The following is a 16,759-nucleotide window of genomic DNA, read 5'->3' on the forward strand; positions in this document are numbered from 1 at the left end:
TCTGGTCTCTGTGCAGTTTTACAACTTCAGTTAATTTAACTGGCAATAACTTTCCATACAAGGCCTTTACACTAGGATACCAACCTCTGTTGCCACTGCCCCTTGTCAATCAGCCAAAACTGGAGTCATGAGACTGGAAAATTAGCGGTGGTTGGTGATTCTGGGCAAAAATATGAAAATCGTTTCCTATACTCCTTTATGCCCCGTTTTATTATTCACTCACTTCCCTGAAGCTGGTGAAACTTAAACAGAGGGGGGTTTTGTTTGTTTTGTTTTCGTTTTTGTTTGTTTTAGCTTAAGCCTTTCGTTGAAATATAATATACATACGGAAAAGTGCACAGCTCAGTTTTCACAAACTGAACACACCCATGTAACCAGCAGCAAGATTAAGAAACAGAACATTCCTAGCACTTCAGAACCCTTTGTGCTCCCTTCCAGTCACTAGATACGTAGAAAAGGCTCAGATGGGGGATTATTTGAGGAAAAGCACATCTTAGAAGCCTGAAACAGAACGGAAAAGAAGTTGCGAAGAAAAAGGAAGAGGGAATGGGGGAGGGGAAGAAGTTTGGAGAGAATCATGCTGCCTGGTTGGCTGCTGGAGAAGCCCACCTGTGGTACTCTTCTTAAGCTTGTCTTCTCTTCCCCTGCTCCAGCTCCCACCTCTTCCCCCCACCTCCACCCCGCTGACCTGATCTTAAGAGTGAAAGCCCTGTGCTCCAATCCTCTCTCACGTCTTTAGGTGACACATTAAATTTCATTAGTGATCCATTCTTTTGGATTAAAATTGCTCCCTTTTGGCTGAATACTTTTAAAATACAAATATTCAAATACAAATACTACACCAAGAAGTAGGCTCCTGGCCGGCCACTGTGGCTCAGTGGTTGAGTGTCCACCTATGAACCAGGAGGTCACGGTTCAATTCCAAGTCAGGGCACATGCCTGGGTTGCCGGCTTGATCCCCAGTGGAGGGTGTGCAGGAGGCAGCCCATCAGTGATGACTCTCACTTCATTGATGTTTCTATCTCTCCCTCTCTTCCTCTTTCCCTCTCTGAAATCAATAAAAACTTTTTTTTTAAAGACATAAGCTGCTGACACATAATAGTTGCTAAATTTTCTTTCTGTGATTTTCTCTAAGGCCTTCCCTGAGCCAATATTTCATAGTATAACTGTTAAAGTTGACCTGATTACTTAATCCAAGTTTAAAATGGCAACTGATAATGTCTATTTTGGTATCCTCTGGGTAATATATTTGCATTTTAATCGGAACTTGAAAGCAGTGAAAGGCAGAGGTGAGATATTTATGAGAAGAGAGGCTTTTCTGTTCTCGGGGAAATTTATAAAAGACTTTACAATGGACAAAACATGGTTGGGTATTGTCTAGAGGAGTCTTCGAAGTTATCTGACCTATGCCTTTCATTGTCTTTGAACTGTCACTGTCTGGGGACCTGCGTGGAGCTGGTTGGCCTTGGCAGGCTGGCAGTGTGTGGGTTCTTGACTTCGTGCAGGAAAGATTTCACAACACAATCTAGGTGATTTTGAGAGTACATTTATTAAAGCTAGGGACAACCGAACAAAGGAAGGACTTAGGGTAGAGGAAGCAGCAGGACAGACCCTACCTAGGCTGTGCTCTGCTTTGGCTCTTGTAGGAAAGAAGTGAGCCGTGGCAAGGCTGCTTTAAGCACACTAGAAAGTCAGAGAAAAGGAGGCCTTGGAGACAGGATCAGGGGGTAGGCCCAGGATGAGCTGCCGCTGTCCATTTCTCCCCCAGTTGCAAGTCTCATTGGGACCCTTTGAGTTCAGGAGGAAGTAAAAAGTTCATGCCAGACGTGGGCGTGCTCTAGAGGGAGCCTGTGCTGGTATTCTTTGTCTTGAGGGTTTTATTTCTCTTCCGGGGGCGAGAATCTTAGGGGAGGGTCTCAGAGGAATATTCATCAGCTTTCCAGGTGGTTTTTTAATATGCTGATGCATCAAAATAGGAGAGTTCGGGATTATTCTTTGGTCTGCTTTGCTGTTTTACTTTTACCTTGGGTCTGTCTGGCTTTAATGGGGTTTCTGTTGTTTCCCTGACTTCATCTGTCCTTGGGTTAGCTGGCGCAAATGGTATTAATTGGGTCTCTGTTCTCTATCTCCCTGACCTGGGTGATTTAAGTTATGGATTCTCTGGTTTGGGAGGAGAGGTATAAACATTTGCTCACAAGTGTCCTTCATTAGGGAAAATAAGGTCTTGTGATTCACTAGCTGGCTATAAGTTGTTCAAATTATTTGGCCTTGTTTAATTATCTTGTCCCAGTTTCCCCATTCCACTTGCCCAGGAATTTTCCTAGCTTCTTAACTATCCTCCCTCAGAACTATTTTACAATTTGTAAGTTGAGAAAACTAATGGCAATGCAGATGATTCTTATACATAGAAAGACGAATGAATTTTGTCCAGTGAGATATAATTGATTTCTACCCTGTGAAAAAGGTAATTCTAAACAATATGTTTTATGCCCTATCAATGTTGACCAACTTTACATCTATCAGCAAATTCATTTCATCAGTTTTAAATGCCTACATCTGTGTCTTCAGATTCTCTTTTGAACCAGTTTAACATCATCTAGTTCCCTCATTTGTATGTGTTATGATTTCATTTTTCTGAAAATCCTCTTAAACACTGTATTATTCTGGTCACTTAGCTACTTTCCCTCCACTACACTTAAATCCAATCCTAAGAGCATAAATTTGTAGAGGAGAGGCCAGAGCTTGGTTGATTTCCTGGTATTGTTAGTCTGACCATCAGAGGGCGCTAATGGCACGTGTTTTAAACCCAGTCATTTTTCCAGTCTCACTTTTTTTTAATCGCCATTTTTCTGTAAAATGTAACTTACCCACTGGCAAATTGTACATTGTTATTTCCAGCTATCTAATCTCATACTCAAAAGATTTAGGTCCTGCCCTGAAAAATTCAGACATAAGCAAGAGAAAAGACCAAAAGACAGAATAAACATGTAAAAAGTTCAGGTCCTCTTCTCGCCTTACTTTTCCCTCCTCCAGTCTGCTCTTCTCCATGCTTTTCTGCAAATGGCACCACCCCTCACTCAGGAATTTGGGATCCATCCTTGGTTCTCTCCTCAACTTTACTCACCACAATATCATTTGTGTCTTCAGGTCCTCTCCATTTGTCTGGCCTGTGCCCTTGACCAGGCCTCTCTAGTCTTGCCTAGATGCCCACAATCCTAGAGATCCAGCTGGTTTTCCTCTCCACTCCAGTCCAATCTCCACATGGCTACCACAGTAAAATCTTTCTAAATCCCAACCATAACAATACCACTTTTCTGCCTGAAATCAGACTCTCTCATCATTGATGTTTCTCTCTCTCTCTCCCCCTCTCCTTTCCTCTCTCTGAAATCAATAAAGATACATTAAAAAAAAAAATTTTTTTTTAAAAGATAGTGTGGTCCTCTAAATTAGCTCCCTTTCCCCTCTCCCTCTGCCAATCTCCAACCTTCTATTTATCCTCATAGTCCCAGCTTAGGTACCACCTTGTCTGAAACATTCCTCGACCAGCTCAGCCAGAAATGACCTTTTAAACACTTATAGATACAATTTATTTGGTAAGTGTCATATGTTACCTAATATTATAGTTGTTTCTACACAACATAAGGCACAAAGTATGGTGCCTTACATACTAAAATATGTGTGTTAGAGACCTACAACTCATTCCCAATATATGGGTCACAGTTACCCTGTTCTAACCTGCTTCCCTATCATTATGCTCTGAGACTTCAACATTTGTGACTTCACATTTACTTGATTGCATCAACATCACTGGCTTTTATAGCCATGCCATATCTGCCACCAATTACAATTATCCTAGGCTAGAGCTCATGATAACCTATAATTTCTCCACCTTCCTAGATACATATTGAAATTTGCCTCTCACTGCAACCTCCTGCTTTTCTGCTTCTCTCAAGTCACTCCCATCAAATCTGAGCTTCCTATGTCTTACGGCCATTTGGTAGCTCCTTTCTGTTCTCCCAAATGATTAACCTTACTCTTTCTTTCCTAGAGAGCCCGATGCGGTGTCAGCTACTTCCACAGACCAGCAAACCAGTCTAGATTTCCTCACTGTCCTCTCTCCTCTGTCCTTTCTTTACCAGTCGTCCTGCCCCAGTTAACTCTGGCTGGCTGTTTTCTCCACTTCAAGGCGGACAGGAGTTATTGACCAAAGTCCCAAAGCCACACTGGTTGGGACTACCTACCACAAACTCATACTTATGTAATCTCAGGTAGATCGTTCTTGCTATTTTGAATTATTGCTTTTTTTATTGATTGATTTGAGAGGAGAGAGAGAGAGATTGATTAGTTCCACTTACTTATACATTCATTAGTTGATTCTTGTATGTGCCCTGACCGGGGATCAAACCCCCAATCTTGGTGTATTGGGACAGAGCTCTAACCACCTGAGCTACCCGGCTAGGGCGAATTATTGCTATTTGCTATAGTGCTGTTTCTCCGCCCATTTCTCCTAGATCTTCTATCCACCTAATCATCCTTTACGTTCTCAAAAGATAGACCGGCAAGGCCATTCAGTGTGATTTAAGTGTTCAGCCACTTCACAATCTCTGTACATTTCTCCTCCCACTCTTCCTTTACAGTTGCCAAAGCCAACCTGTCTCCCTGATCTGATGATCTCCTCTGACACTTTAATTCTTTCACTATCTCCTCTTTAAAGTGGTTAATTACATTTTGTTTCTTTCCCTACACTCCAAAAAAGAAAGTCCTTTGCTGCTGTTTTTTCAACTCATTGCCCTAATTTATTTGCTTTACTGTTAAATATTGCTACCACCTACACACTCTTTAACCACTGGCAATTAGCTTTGTCCCCTCCATCTTAAACTTCTCTGTCATCTCTCTCCTGGTTCTCCTTACCACTCTGACCATTTGTTTCTGTGTCCCTTGTCAACTTTTCCCCAAGTTTCTGTCTTGGGACCTCTTCTTTCTCCTTTCTCCTTTGATGATTCCATCTACTTCCATAACTTTACTAATATTTATGTGAAAAGGTCCAAATTTTATTCATATTTAGCTGCTTCTTTTCTCCCAAACTCCAGATTTACATTTTCTAGATTTTAGAAATTTCTAAAATTTTAGAGATGGAGAAGTTCCAGAGGTCACTTATCCTGTCTTCATTGCCTGGGTATCTCCACCAAATGACTCTGTTTACTCCCTAGCCGGTTTGCTCAGTGGTTAAAGCGTTAGCCCTGGGACTGAAGGGTCTTGGGTTCAATTCTGTCAAGGGCACCTGCCCCGGGGCGGGGGGGCAAGCTGATGTGTCTCTTTCACATCTATGTTTCTCTCTCTCTCTCTCTCTCCCTCCCTCCCTCCCTTCTACTCTCTCTGAAAAGCAATGGAAAAAAAATATCCTCGTGTGGGGATAAAATAAATAAATAAAAAGGCAGTGTTTCCAAAATTGAACACCTCATTTTAAAAAAAAAATATCTTTATTGATTTCAGAGAGAGGGAGAGAGAGAAACATCATTGATGACAGAGTCATTGATCTGCTGCCTCCTGCATGCCCCCCACTGGGGACTGAGCCTGCAACTGGGGCATGTGTCCTGACCTGGAATCGAACCACCATCTCCTGGATCCTAGGTCGATGCTCAACAGCTGAGCCATACTGGCTGGGCGAACACCTCATTCTCTTTCAACTCCATTCCCAAAATGATTCCTCTTCTTGAATTTATTGTTTCTGCAATAGTTACCCTGAGGCACACGGCCTCCTTATTCCCTGTATTCCATCAGCTACTAATCTAGTAGATTCCACTACCACAGACTCTCAATTACATTCACTGTTTTCTATTCTAAACTACCACATTTCTAGTTTAAATACTAATTATCTCCCACCTAGAGTATCTCCCACCTAGAGTCCACCCAGTGGATTCCTGGGTAGACTACCCACCTGTAGTCTAGTATCTTTCTACTTGGAATTTTGAATTATTTTTGTTCATTACCACCAAATTAATCTTTCTAAGGAGCAGGTCTGACCTGCCACTCTCTGGCCTAAAAACCTTAAATGTTTCTCATGGATTACTAAATTATTCACAAGTTCCCTATCCTCGCACTCAAAGTCCTCCATGTTCTGGACTCAATTCTATTTTTCTAGACTTCATGCTGTGCCCATCACCCGGAATATCCTTCCTTCTTCTTTACCTGGCAAACTCCTAAGTTCTTTAAAGCTATTTTAAATGAATAAAGGTATTTGAAATAAATACCACTTCCATCACAAAGTTGTTGTTTTTTTTACCCTAAGCTATGAGCCTTCCTTTGAATCCCTGTAACACTTTTTTATTTCAATGCTTACCAAATTTTGCCTTATACAATAATCTGTGTATTCTAGTGCTTCTCAAACTTTTCCATTAGAAGGGCACCTACTTATACAGAAAAATAAACAAATAGCCAAAACTACTTGTCACAAAAGGCTGCCTGGAAATTTAAGTTCTAATATGAATTTTGCAGTTATTAATATTAGACTGTTTGTTTTTAATATGAAGTGACTAACACTCCAGGAAGATGGGTCTATTGAATTTGGGGGATTTAGGATCCACCTGGAACACTGTGAAAACCCTCCCCACAATGCCCACTAACCTAAGGGCAGCGAATGCCTTACTATAGATGAAAACCCTGTAAAACTAATACAGTACCATCTACAAAAGCTCAAGAAATATTGTTGAACTGTGACTCAGGATAGGTTAACTCGTGTTAACTGCATTTACTAAATGTTTACCATTAGAACTGTGCTCTGTTTCAACGAGCTTAGTCCACGGGATGACCTTAAACAAGTATAAAACTGTACATAAGGGTTACATCGTGAAACGTAAGCCTTTTGTGTTCTGCAAAAGACTCAGATTGAGGACTCAAGTCTCTCGATTCCACACACTGACACATCGGAATCGTGCTGAGTACCAAAGTCCACTCTGACCTCCAAATTATTTTCTGGAGCTCGATAGTTTTCTGCTAACACTGCGCAAAACTTCAGCCTCTCCGACTGAAAATAAAAGGTTTACATCCTTTCGCTCTCCGGTTTGAATTTCGGCAAAGGTACCGAGGAGCTGAAAGAAGCCAGATCCCACCAAACGAACAAATATGCCAACGCTAGCAGCACCGCCCCTTTACATCCCCCACAGGCTTCCAATTGGTCCTTATTGCTCATTCTCTTTCCAGATTGGTGTTTCAGCTTGCCCATCGCCTCCCTAGAACCCACTTTTGGCCAGCGACTATTGGTAGATTGTTACGTCATTGCTCCATCTACCTCACTCCTATTGGTTCCCATAGGAAGGGGCGGTCGCAACGTCACAGGCAAGGGCCGCCATTTTGACTGAGCAACCCTAGTGACAGGAGCGAAGGAGCAGCGCAGGTTGTCCCTATTTCCCCTCCCCCTTCCCTTCTCCGTTTGACTTCCCGGGCCCCCTACACTCCACAGTCCCAGTCCCGCCATGTCTCAGAAACAAGAAGAGGAGAACCCTGCGGAGGAGACCGGCGAGGAGAAGCAGGTGAAATGGAGGGGGTGCGGGCGGGCGAGCCGGGGGCGACCGTGATGGGGCGGGAGACGGTCTCCCACCAGTGCGGATTGGTCGCCATGGTCTCAGGCTCTGCAGGGGTTGGCCACTTCTTGCGTCACGCAGGGTGAGCTTCAACGCGGCTTGCTGCTTTGGCGCTGGTTGGTCGGGTCGAATCTCAGTCAGTGCCAAATTCTTCTTGATTGGCCAGTAAGCCTACCCTTCAACTCATTCATGCTGTGCTATAATTGGCCGAGCTTGGGCGCGGGGCGGGTGTTTGGGAAGACTGGGTGAATGAAAGGGGGCTGGTGGTCCCTGAAAGCGATGTGTATTATTGGTTATTAGGGGTAAATAACCCAACAAGCAGGCTGGGGCCTGTATCCGCAGTCCTCCGAAAGATACGGGTCAAGGTAAAGACGTTTAAAGGACCAGCATTGGGGGTTGGGAGAAGAGTAATTATTATCATGGCTAGTTTAAGGCAGCAACTTTGTCAAGAGACCTATTTTGACGATGGTTTGTTGCCCACCTTCATTGAGGACTGAACAAGATTGAAGAGGACTGGAGTCCTGTACAGAATAATAGAAGTGAAACTTAGACACGAAAAGAGTCGTGACAAGAAAGACGCCACCCTATTTCCCCCCAGACTTCCAAGGCAGTGGGACTTAGTTCAGCTGCAATTCTGTGATGAAAACACGCCAAATAAACCTCTTCTTGAGGATTGTATTTGACTTACAACATTTAGTACTGGGTTCGGGGGTTAATGAAATACACCTGTTGTTAATATCTGTGCCGGATGTCCAAGGGAAGGAAATGTAATCCCACCAAGAATTGCCACAGATTGACTTTAGGTTATTTTTAAAAGTCACTAAAGAAAAGAGCAGCGGGGCCCACAAAAACCGAGAAGAGAATAACAGTGAGAGCCACTGCAAGCCAACTGAGCTCTTGGCATGTTCCCCATACTGCCATCACTCGCCCCACTAGGGATGGTGTTGACTTTTTGGCAAAAATTGGGTAAATAGTAGTGAACCTACTGTATCTTAATTTTCCTGAGATTAAAAATAGTGTCATTTTCATCTCTGTTTACCTACCACCTTCCTACCACATGCTTATGGAAATGCAGAAGCAGTGTCCTCCCTTTGCTAAGGTGGATATCTTTGGAGAAGGCTACATATCTCTAGCCTCCTCCACAGAGAAATTCTCGGATGACTATCTTAGACTCTGAATAAGGAGGGAACATTTCAGCAGAATTATCTCTCCCCTTTGCTTTCCCAGAATTTCCTATCCCCTTTGTGTTAGGAACAGCCAGGATACTTTCCTACTCATCATGTATCACCTACAGCTTTGGCTGGCTCTTTTCTCTGTCTGTCTTTCCTAACTTCGGTGCTGAGTGAGCTGTGGCTTGCTCTGTGATTCAAGTATTGTGTTTAGGTATTACCTTTAACCCAGTACTGACAGGTCACCAGGGTGGTTCCCTGGGAGTAGTGTGGGAAGAACCTTGTCTTTTTCTTCTCACAATAGTCTTCTTGAGCTTTAGGAATTTGAACAAAGGTTAAGAATAGAGTGGAATAGCATGTCTACAAGTAGGTGGATCTTCAGGAAAAAATAGTATAAAGGTTATCAGATATTAAAAGCAGTTGCTTCTCAGTCTTTAATTTTATTGGCCCATTTGTTCCTTCTAGGACACACAGGAGAAAGAAGGTATTCTCCCTGAGAGAGCTGAGGAGGCAAAGCTAAAGGCCAAATATCCAAGCCTAGGACAAAAGCCTGGAGGCTCCGACTTCCTCATGAAGAGACTCCAGAAAGGGGTATGGAACACAGTCTCTTACCCTCTTACTTTGGAGCCAAAGGGGATGAGATCTGTAGAGGTTCTACTGAATGCTGACCTGGAAGTTTTGTTGTTGGGCAGCAGTGGAGAGGAATTAGAAACTTGTAATGAACAAAGCAAATTATTGTAAATCTCTGATATGGTATCAGTTATCCTCTAATTTCCCATATAGGATATTAAGGCTTAACGTAGGGGGGGAATTTGGGTATAGGGGATTGATTAGGGGGTGAGGGAAAGATATTAGACACTGAAACGCTGACTGCCCTAGGCATGTGCCTGTTTGCACGGTGGCAATATTAGGACTGCGCTTTTTTAGAATTAGAGCTAAATTTTGGGGGTGCATCATTTCAGAAAAAGATCAAACCATCTGTCCTACAGATTTCCTCAACTTGAAATGAATAGATTTATTTAGACCCTTTAAGTTAGCACTAGCCATTTACTCCTTCCTGTCCACCGTGGTTTTCCTCATCAAGGGAGAATCTACCTTCATAGCTATCTAGCTCTCCTGATCAGGTTTCTCAGTACCCAGAGGTACCTAAAGCTGACTGAAGGATTGTAAGTCATTCAGCTGCAGTGTATTCCTCTGTGTGGATGAAATGGAGAGTGAAGTAGACCCATGGAGAATCCTAGCTGTTGAGTCTTAGTCACAGATGCTGATGTGTTGCTGATTTGCAGTTTACCTTGCTGTAGGCAAGGCAGGTATGGGCAGGCTGTCACAACCATGGAACGTGTTGGGGGCATTGGGAGTCAGAGGGAAAGTACATTATTCTCATGAACAAGCCCAGTTTCTATTCATGGTCTGAAAAAACACTTCAATTTTGAGGGCGTTGGCTGGAGGTTGATCTGCTGATTGCTAGGGTAGCCCCAGATTGACGCCTCTTTATATCTTATTCCTTCTATTGCCCCAACACCAAGCCTATTGATGACTAATAGGTCCTCAGTAAGCCTTTATGTATGATGTTAGTAATTTTGTTGAATTATCCTGTACTGATGAGGCTACAAAGGATGTAGGGGCTATTTCTTAATTCCAAAAATATTTACTCTAGCAGGGAAACTGCTTACATACCTGAAAAAATCAGAACACATGTTACATGTGGGGAGAAGACACAAGTACACGTAATTAATGCTGAACTGTGTATGCATGAGGTTAATCATGGAAGACTTAAAAGATCTGAAAGTGGGTGAGGGTTTGTAATGGAAATGGATGTGGGTCTCCTTGCTTTTAAGGGTGGCCAGCACCCCTCACTCACCTAAACCTTCCTTTTGTCTTTTAGCAAAAGTACTTTGACTCAGGAGACTACAACATGGCCAAAGCCAAGATGAAGAATAAGCAGCTGCCAAGTGCAGGGCCAGACAAGAACCTGGTGACTGGTGACCACATCCCTACCCCACAGGATCTGCCCCAGAGAAAGTCCTCACTCGTCACCAGCAAGCTTGCGGGGTAACCTGGGCCCCTCTTCTCCCCTTCCTCACCCACTGGACTTTCATATATCATAGGCAGGAATGGAATGGGCACCTAGTTAGAGAACTTCTCAGCTTCCTAGCCAGCAATGACTGTGATTCAGCTGGGGGCTGCTGAGAAGGTAATGTGTGTTGAAGAGGGGCTCTCAGTTCATTTCTTTGGTTAAATTGAGATCTCTACACCTTCACTATAGCCCAAGTAGGGGCCCAGAAGTAGGAGACTAGGATTGGGTAATACTGCAAATTGTCTTTTTTTCTGTACCGGAAACTGGGGAGACATAGTTTCTTTTTTTGGAAGAGAATGTCTCAAAATGGGTTAGGCTAAGCCTGGGGATAATGTGGCAGGTACAACACCCAAGGGTGACCTGACATTGCTGGGAAAGGTAGATTGAATGAGACCTATTTTCTGTGCTTCTAAGTGTTTTGTTCCTTAGGCTGCTATTGCTTCATGTTTCCATTATGGCAGGTTTAGAGAATCCTCAAAAAGAAAAACTGATTTGCTTGCCTAAAACTACAATGCCTACTTAACCTCCCTTAGTCAGTGTCTCTTACAGTTTGCCCTGGCTCTTAATGTAAAGATTGGAAAACGTATAAAATGGGCACCTTCTCTCTCTCTCCCAGCATGTTGCTTTTGAAAGTATCGTGGAAGGAGCACTGGTTTAGGAGTCAAGATATCTGGGTTTGGGTCTAGTTCCATGTAGAAGTGATAAGTAACCTTGGTCAAGTCATTTAACCTCTCAGGATTTCTTATTTCATCATCTGTAAAATAGAGTTGAATATAGATAAGGTTGATTCTGATTTTAAAATTCTGTAATTGCCAGCTGAAAAGCTCTGCTAGTCATTGTAAAACTAATGAGGAAGGCCCATGGGTGAGCAGCGTACACAGGGGAACCATTTGAAGACTACATGGGGAGAGAGGAAGTGGAGATTTGGGGGGTTATGAATTCAGGCAAGAGGGCCTCATAAGTATTATGGTCTTAACGTCAAGAAAAACAATTCTAAGAGGGTAGCCATGGAATCTCTTGCCTCTGCCCCAGCCCACTTTCCTGGCCTACAGCCTGTGCCTTTGCTGCTAAAAAGGCTGCTCTGGCAGTGGAGCTGTGGGCCTGAGGAAACACGTTCAGTCATGCACATGGGGAGGCCTTCGTTTCTGATGTAATCAAATGCCAGGTGTATTGTTAGGGAGGAAAGAAGAAAAGGGATGAGCTAAGCTAGCCTCTGGGGCTTAGTAGTACAGCAGGGCTGGAGCAGCCTGTTCTTTGGAGATCATTCACGTTGGAGAAAGCTGGGAAGGTGGTTAAGGAGAGAGAAGGAACACAGAAATATCTGCCTTCCTAGAGCTCAGTAACCCAGCTCCTGTGTGATGAGAAGAAGCCATGCTGATATATGAACAGGTGGAGGAAAGGGGTTGCTGGTGGCCAAATCTTCAGTCTCGTTATCACTAGCTGGCCTGAATCTTACTGAATGCAACCTGCTAGTTATGACAGAGAGGTTCAGGGTGAGAACTAACTGTTCAAGAGAGGAAGATTCTGTAATACTCTCTTGCCCTCTCACAAATCCTGATTGGCCAAACATTTGGCCCAGTGAGAACGACTGATGAACTTGATGTGCATGTGGGGGGATGGGGTGTGTACATACTTCTCTCCTGACTGGCCATTCACTTTTCAGGCTGTCATTCAGATTGGATAGGAAAAAGTTGGTGAGGAAGGAATGGAGAGAGCAGGATCCCTGGATTCCTTGACCCCCAGACTCCTTGACTGTCACTTGTAATTGTATATAATTTTTTTGTGTTTCTTGCTCCATTTCCTCATGCTGTCTTCCTTAGTCTAAAGTCCATGTGGGGAGGGGAAAATGCTGAACATCCTTGTATAGTTTCCTCAACTGTCCCAGCCACGTTGTACATAGATATGTCATGTTATTATATATATAAATATATATATAATTTTGTACGTTTTCTTCATCTCTGATTTTCTCGAATTTTGTACTTTTTTCGTTTCTGTCTGAGCCACTTTCTCTATTGATCAATTTCAGTCCTCAAAACTGAGGTCACATTGAGTCTGGTTTTAGGAAGGAATAGAAGAAATAGGGAGATCAGAAAACTGTTGGTCTCTCTTCATCTGGTCATACTCAAGTTTAAGAAAAGAATAAAGCTTCATTCTGTATTTGCCATGTGTTTCCACAGCATGAAGTGCATAACTCCCATGGCAAAGAAGGGTCATATCCAGTCTAAATCCCAGTTGCTTTGATTAAACCTAGATTATTAAATCCACTCAAAACAACCTGTGTGTTGTCTGACCCTGGCCTCCACCCAGTCACCACCTCATCACTGTGTGCCTACAGTTAGTCTCCGCTGCTGTAAGTGACTCTGGCTATGCGTATGAAACCGAGCCTGCTCCAAGCCAGGAGGCAGCTTACATCCCTGTAAGCCTCCAGTTATTTTTATCTTGTCTAATGAATTGTTTTTCTGTCTTTGTTTTTATGGTTATCTCCAAAAAGGCAGAGAACATTTTGTTCTGTGGATAAGACTGAAATTCATTCTTTCTCTCTCTCCCTCTCTCTCTCTCTCTCGAAATAATTTTCTATGGATAGGATTAAGGCATATGCTAGGTAGCCTAATGACTTAAGTGTAGAAGAGTCATGGGATAGAGACAGGGATGGAATGTAGGATTTTTTTCCCTTATTACTTGACAGTGTTTTCTTTTTCTTCTTCTGTGTTCGTCCGCAGTGGCCAAGTTGAATGATGCTGCCCGGGGCTCCACCAGATCCTGAGATGCTGCCCCCCCCCGGGTCCTGTGCTGGCTCCTGCCCCTCCCTGCTTTTGCAGCCAGGGCTCAGGAGGTGGCTCGGGCGCGGGCTGGAGAGGCAGAAGCCCCTGCCCCTCGGTGTCCCAGCTCATGGAGCCCCTTGGGCTGAGCACCAACACCTTGAACCTTTTTTGTTTTACCTTTCTTCCAAATAACTATTGGGAGAAATCTCAGTGACATCCTGGGGTGGGGTGAGGGTGGGGGTGGCATTTGAGAGGGTGGGTGGGAGATTTAGGGGAATGTGAATCAGGACTTGGAGTTAGTTGATAACATTCCTGACTGTTCTTAACCATGTGGCTGATGTGGGGTGGGCGTAAGGGGAAGGAAGTGGAGTAAACTAAAGATGTGGGGTTCCAATTTAGCTCTGTAGGAAAATGCCGTGTTTGCTTGGATATGGCTAGGGGCCTGGTGTCAGATAAAAGAAACTGTCCATCTAAATATGACAGATGCAAACAGCTCCTCTGGTTCTGCAGAGCAAGCTGAGAATGCAATTAATGTTAATTGTTTACTTAAAAAATATATATTGTCCTTGAAACAGATTTACTGTGGGGAGAAGGGCAGTGAGTGTGGGGAAAGGAGGCCAAGAGTGTGGGGAGCCCCACAGAGTCTGGGGGACTTTTTCAGTATTTTAAATTAAAAGAAAAAAAAGACCCATGAGAAAACTCAGCCCATAAATACTCTGAAGCAGTTGGTGTGTTTTATTGGTGTTTGGGAAAAGGGAAGAAAAGACTGAAGACACCATTCAGGGTTGAGAAGCTGGTGTGGGGCCCTGAGTTTTTAAGGAATAGGGGCCCTTAATATAGGATGTGGTTGGCTCTCCACTTCTGTCACTCAGGGAGAGGGAGCAGGGATGTTGGCCTACAAACCAGGGCTTTTCCTGACTCCTGTCCATCTCTCTGTTCCTGTAGCTAATGTAGATGCATCAACGTCAGGTTTGGGATCACAAAATTAGGGATTTGATGGTGTTTGATCTAAATGATTTGTTGACATCTAAAGCTTAGTCCAGGCTAAGCAAAAAAGGAAATCTACTCTTTTCTCTTTCAGTCTTGTCTTCCTTCACAAGTTCTCATGTTTGTGAAGGAGAAATGTGACCTCTAGCCAAAAGGAACTCAAGCATCTCTGCTTGTGACCAGCAGGAGGCATGCTATCCAAACCTTCTAGAATCCTGCCACTGAAAGAAGTTAAAAATGACTTGTGAATGTAATATACAAAAGAAACAGTACCAAAGGAGAAACAAATTAAGACCTGTCTCTCCCTGGCCCCACCAGCATTCACATGTGGAAACAAACTGCTTGCCCATTTTGCCCAAGTTTGATTAGGACAGTTTATCATGATGTTTTCCCAAATGTGATTGGCTTTTCAAATGAATATGCACCAAGGAAGATAAACAAGGTCTGGGAGACATATTTTAGAGAAATCTCCATCTTATCAAGGGAAGGGTATTTCTACACTGGAGAAGAAATGTTGTTCTTGGTATCTAACTCATTTTTTCTTCTTAATCAGAAGCTTTCTAAATAAGTTTTCAACTACTTAGGGTATTCCTGACTTGCTCTCTCCAGATTTAGCCAGGAAATTGTGATACCTCCTAACCGTCGGCCTTTCTGAACAGCACGTTAGACACTGAATGAGCCAGGTGGTATGGAGATATATTAAAGAAAGGCGTGCCCTGGCCCAGGCGGCTCAGTTGGTTGGAGTGTTGTCCCATACACCAGAGGTTGTGGGTTTGATTCCCAGTCAGGACACATACCTAAGTTGCAGGTTCGATCCCCTGTCGGAGCCTGTACAGGAGGCAACCGATCAGTGTTTCTCTCTCACATCGATGTTTCTTTTTTTTTCTCTCTCTCCTTACCTCTCTCTTTAAAATCAATAAAACGTATCTCGGGGGAGGATTAAAAAAAAGCACCCCCTGCCTTTGTGGGGATTGTTGTCTAGTTGGAAGAAACTATATGAAAAAGTACATGTACTTCAAAAGCTATAAACTCAAATATTAAAGCTAGGATATATATACAGGGTGGGGCAAAAGTAGGTTTACAGTTCATATGGAAAATAATGCAATAATAAAAATACAAGAATAAACTTTCACATACTCAACTGTAAACCTTCTTTTGCCCCACCCTGTATATCCTAAACCAATCCTCTGACGTCTCTTTGAGCAAGTTGTCCCTAGTTTGTGTTTGCCAGGTGGATACAGCTGGGGAATGAGGTCAGGGAGACTAAGTGTGGGATCATTCAGTTAGTGCAATTTCATTTTAATACAGGTAAGGAAGTTGAGGTATAGAAAGAAATGACTTATAAGGTGACAGCTAGTTTATGAAGAGCTTCAGTTAGTATCTAGGCTTCTACATGATTTTTCCATTATTTCTGGCTTCCCTGGTCCTTAGTTTTAAGCTGTAACCCTACAGATCCTGGAGTACCAAGAAATGTTTGTGGCTATCTCTATTTCAGTTTAAAACTTGCCATTTCTTTTTCACTCCCTTACTATAGGGCTAGGCAGCCAGGGCAAACCAATTCTGCAGTGCCTCAAATAGCTATTCCTGCTGGTGTTTTAGCTAGGTATTTTCTAAAGTCTTTATTCCAAATTGTGGATCAAGGGTTCTTCTACTCCAACTTGTTTGAGTGATGATTGTGCTGACAAGCTTCTTGGCCATCTGATGTGTGGGGTGTCAGAGATGAAGTCACCATTATTATTGTCCAGTGGCATTTATTTTAAGCTGATGTGGCCTAGGCATAGAGAATTCAGGCAAAATAATAATAATAACTCAGAATTGCCATCAAGGACATCTGTAGTGAGCCAGTGGCAGCTTATATGTATATTGTCCTCTGCTGGGTCTTGAGGGAGGTTAACAAGGAAAGGGAAGATAAGACATGACAGTGGCATACAAATAAAAGCAAATTAATGTAGCTCCAAGCAGAATTACAAGAGCTAAGGGAAGGAGAGTCAGGAGATGTGTTGTTAGCTGAATTTTATTAGGCGTAGATGACTTACTAATAAAAGATAAGGAGTGGTTCACTTTCCCTCTTGGGAGCACGCTTATGCCTTTCTTCCCTCTCAGGCATGCATCTTTACTTTTCTCTCCTGAACTCTAAGGGTACTCATGAGACTCGCAACCAGGGAAGCAATGGGCAGTTGCAGC

The 16,759-nt window shown here is 43.2% G+C and overlaps 1 protein-coding gene across 2 annotated transcripts; it reads left to right on the forward strand.

Annotated features, from left to right (window-relative positions):
• The first annotated feature begins 7,331 nt into the window (after positions 1-7,331).
• On the forward strand, positions 7,332-15,144 carry ENSA (endosulfine alpha). Of its 2 annotated transcripts, XM_081120486.1 has the most exons (4): positions 7,332-7,529; positions 9,215-9,340; positions 10,635-10,801; positions 13,547-15,144. In XM_081120486.1, the coding sequence occupies exons 1-4, from the start codon at positions 7,473-7,475 to the stop codon at positions 13,560-13,562; spliced, it is 366 nt and encodes a 121-aa protein (XP_080976612.1). In that variant the 5' UTR covers positions 7,332-7,472; the 3' UTR covers positions 13,563-15,144. The 2 variants fall into 2 exon arrangements, with proteins under 2 accessions (XP_080976612.1, XP_080976613.1); XM_081120487.1 differs by lacking the exon at positions 13,547-15,144 and having other exon boundaries at positions 10,635-12,781.
• Positions 15,145-16,759: the final 1,615 nt, after the last annotated feature.

The sequence above is a fragment of the Miniopterus schreibersii genome (assembly GCF_964146895.1).
Source record: "Miniopterus schreibersii genome assembly, chromosome: 19".
Taxonomy (NCBI): Eukaryota; Metazoa; Chordata; class Mammalia; order Chiroptera; family Miniopteridae; genus Miniopterus; species Miniopterus schreibersii.

What these genes read in the sequence shown, in the direction of transcription:
- ENSA (XM_081120486.1), top strand. Translation starts at nt 7,473, where the DNA reads ATGTCTCAGAAACAAGAAGAGGAGAACCCTGCGGAGGAGACCGGCGAG. An exon ending in AGACCGGCGAGGAGAAGCAG is followed by an intron (nt 7,530 to 9,214) that starts GTGAAATGGAGG and finishes TGTTCCTTCTAG; the next exon opens with GACACACAGGAGAAAGAAGG. An exon ending in TGAAGAGACTCCAGAAAGGG is followed by an intron (nt 9,341 to 10,634) that starts GTATGGAACACA and finishes TTTGTCTTTTAG; the next exon opens with CAAAAGTACTTTGACTCAGG.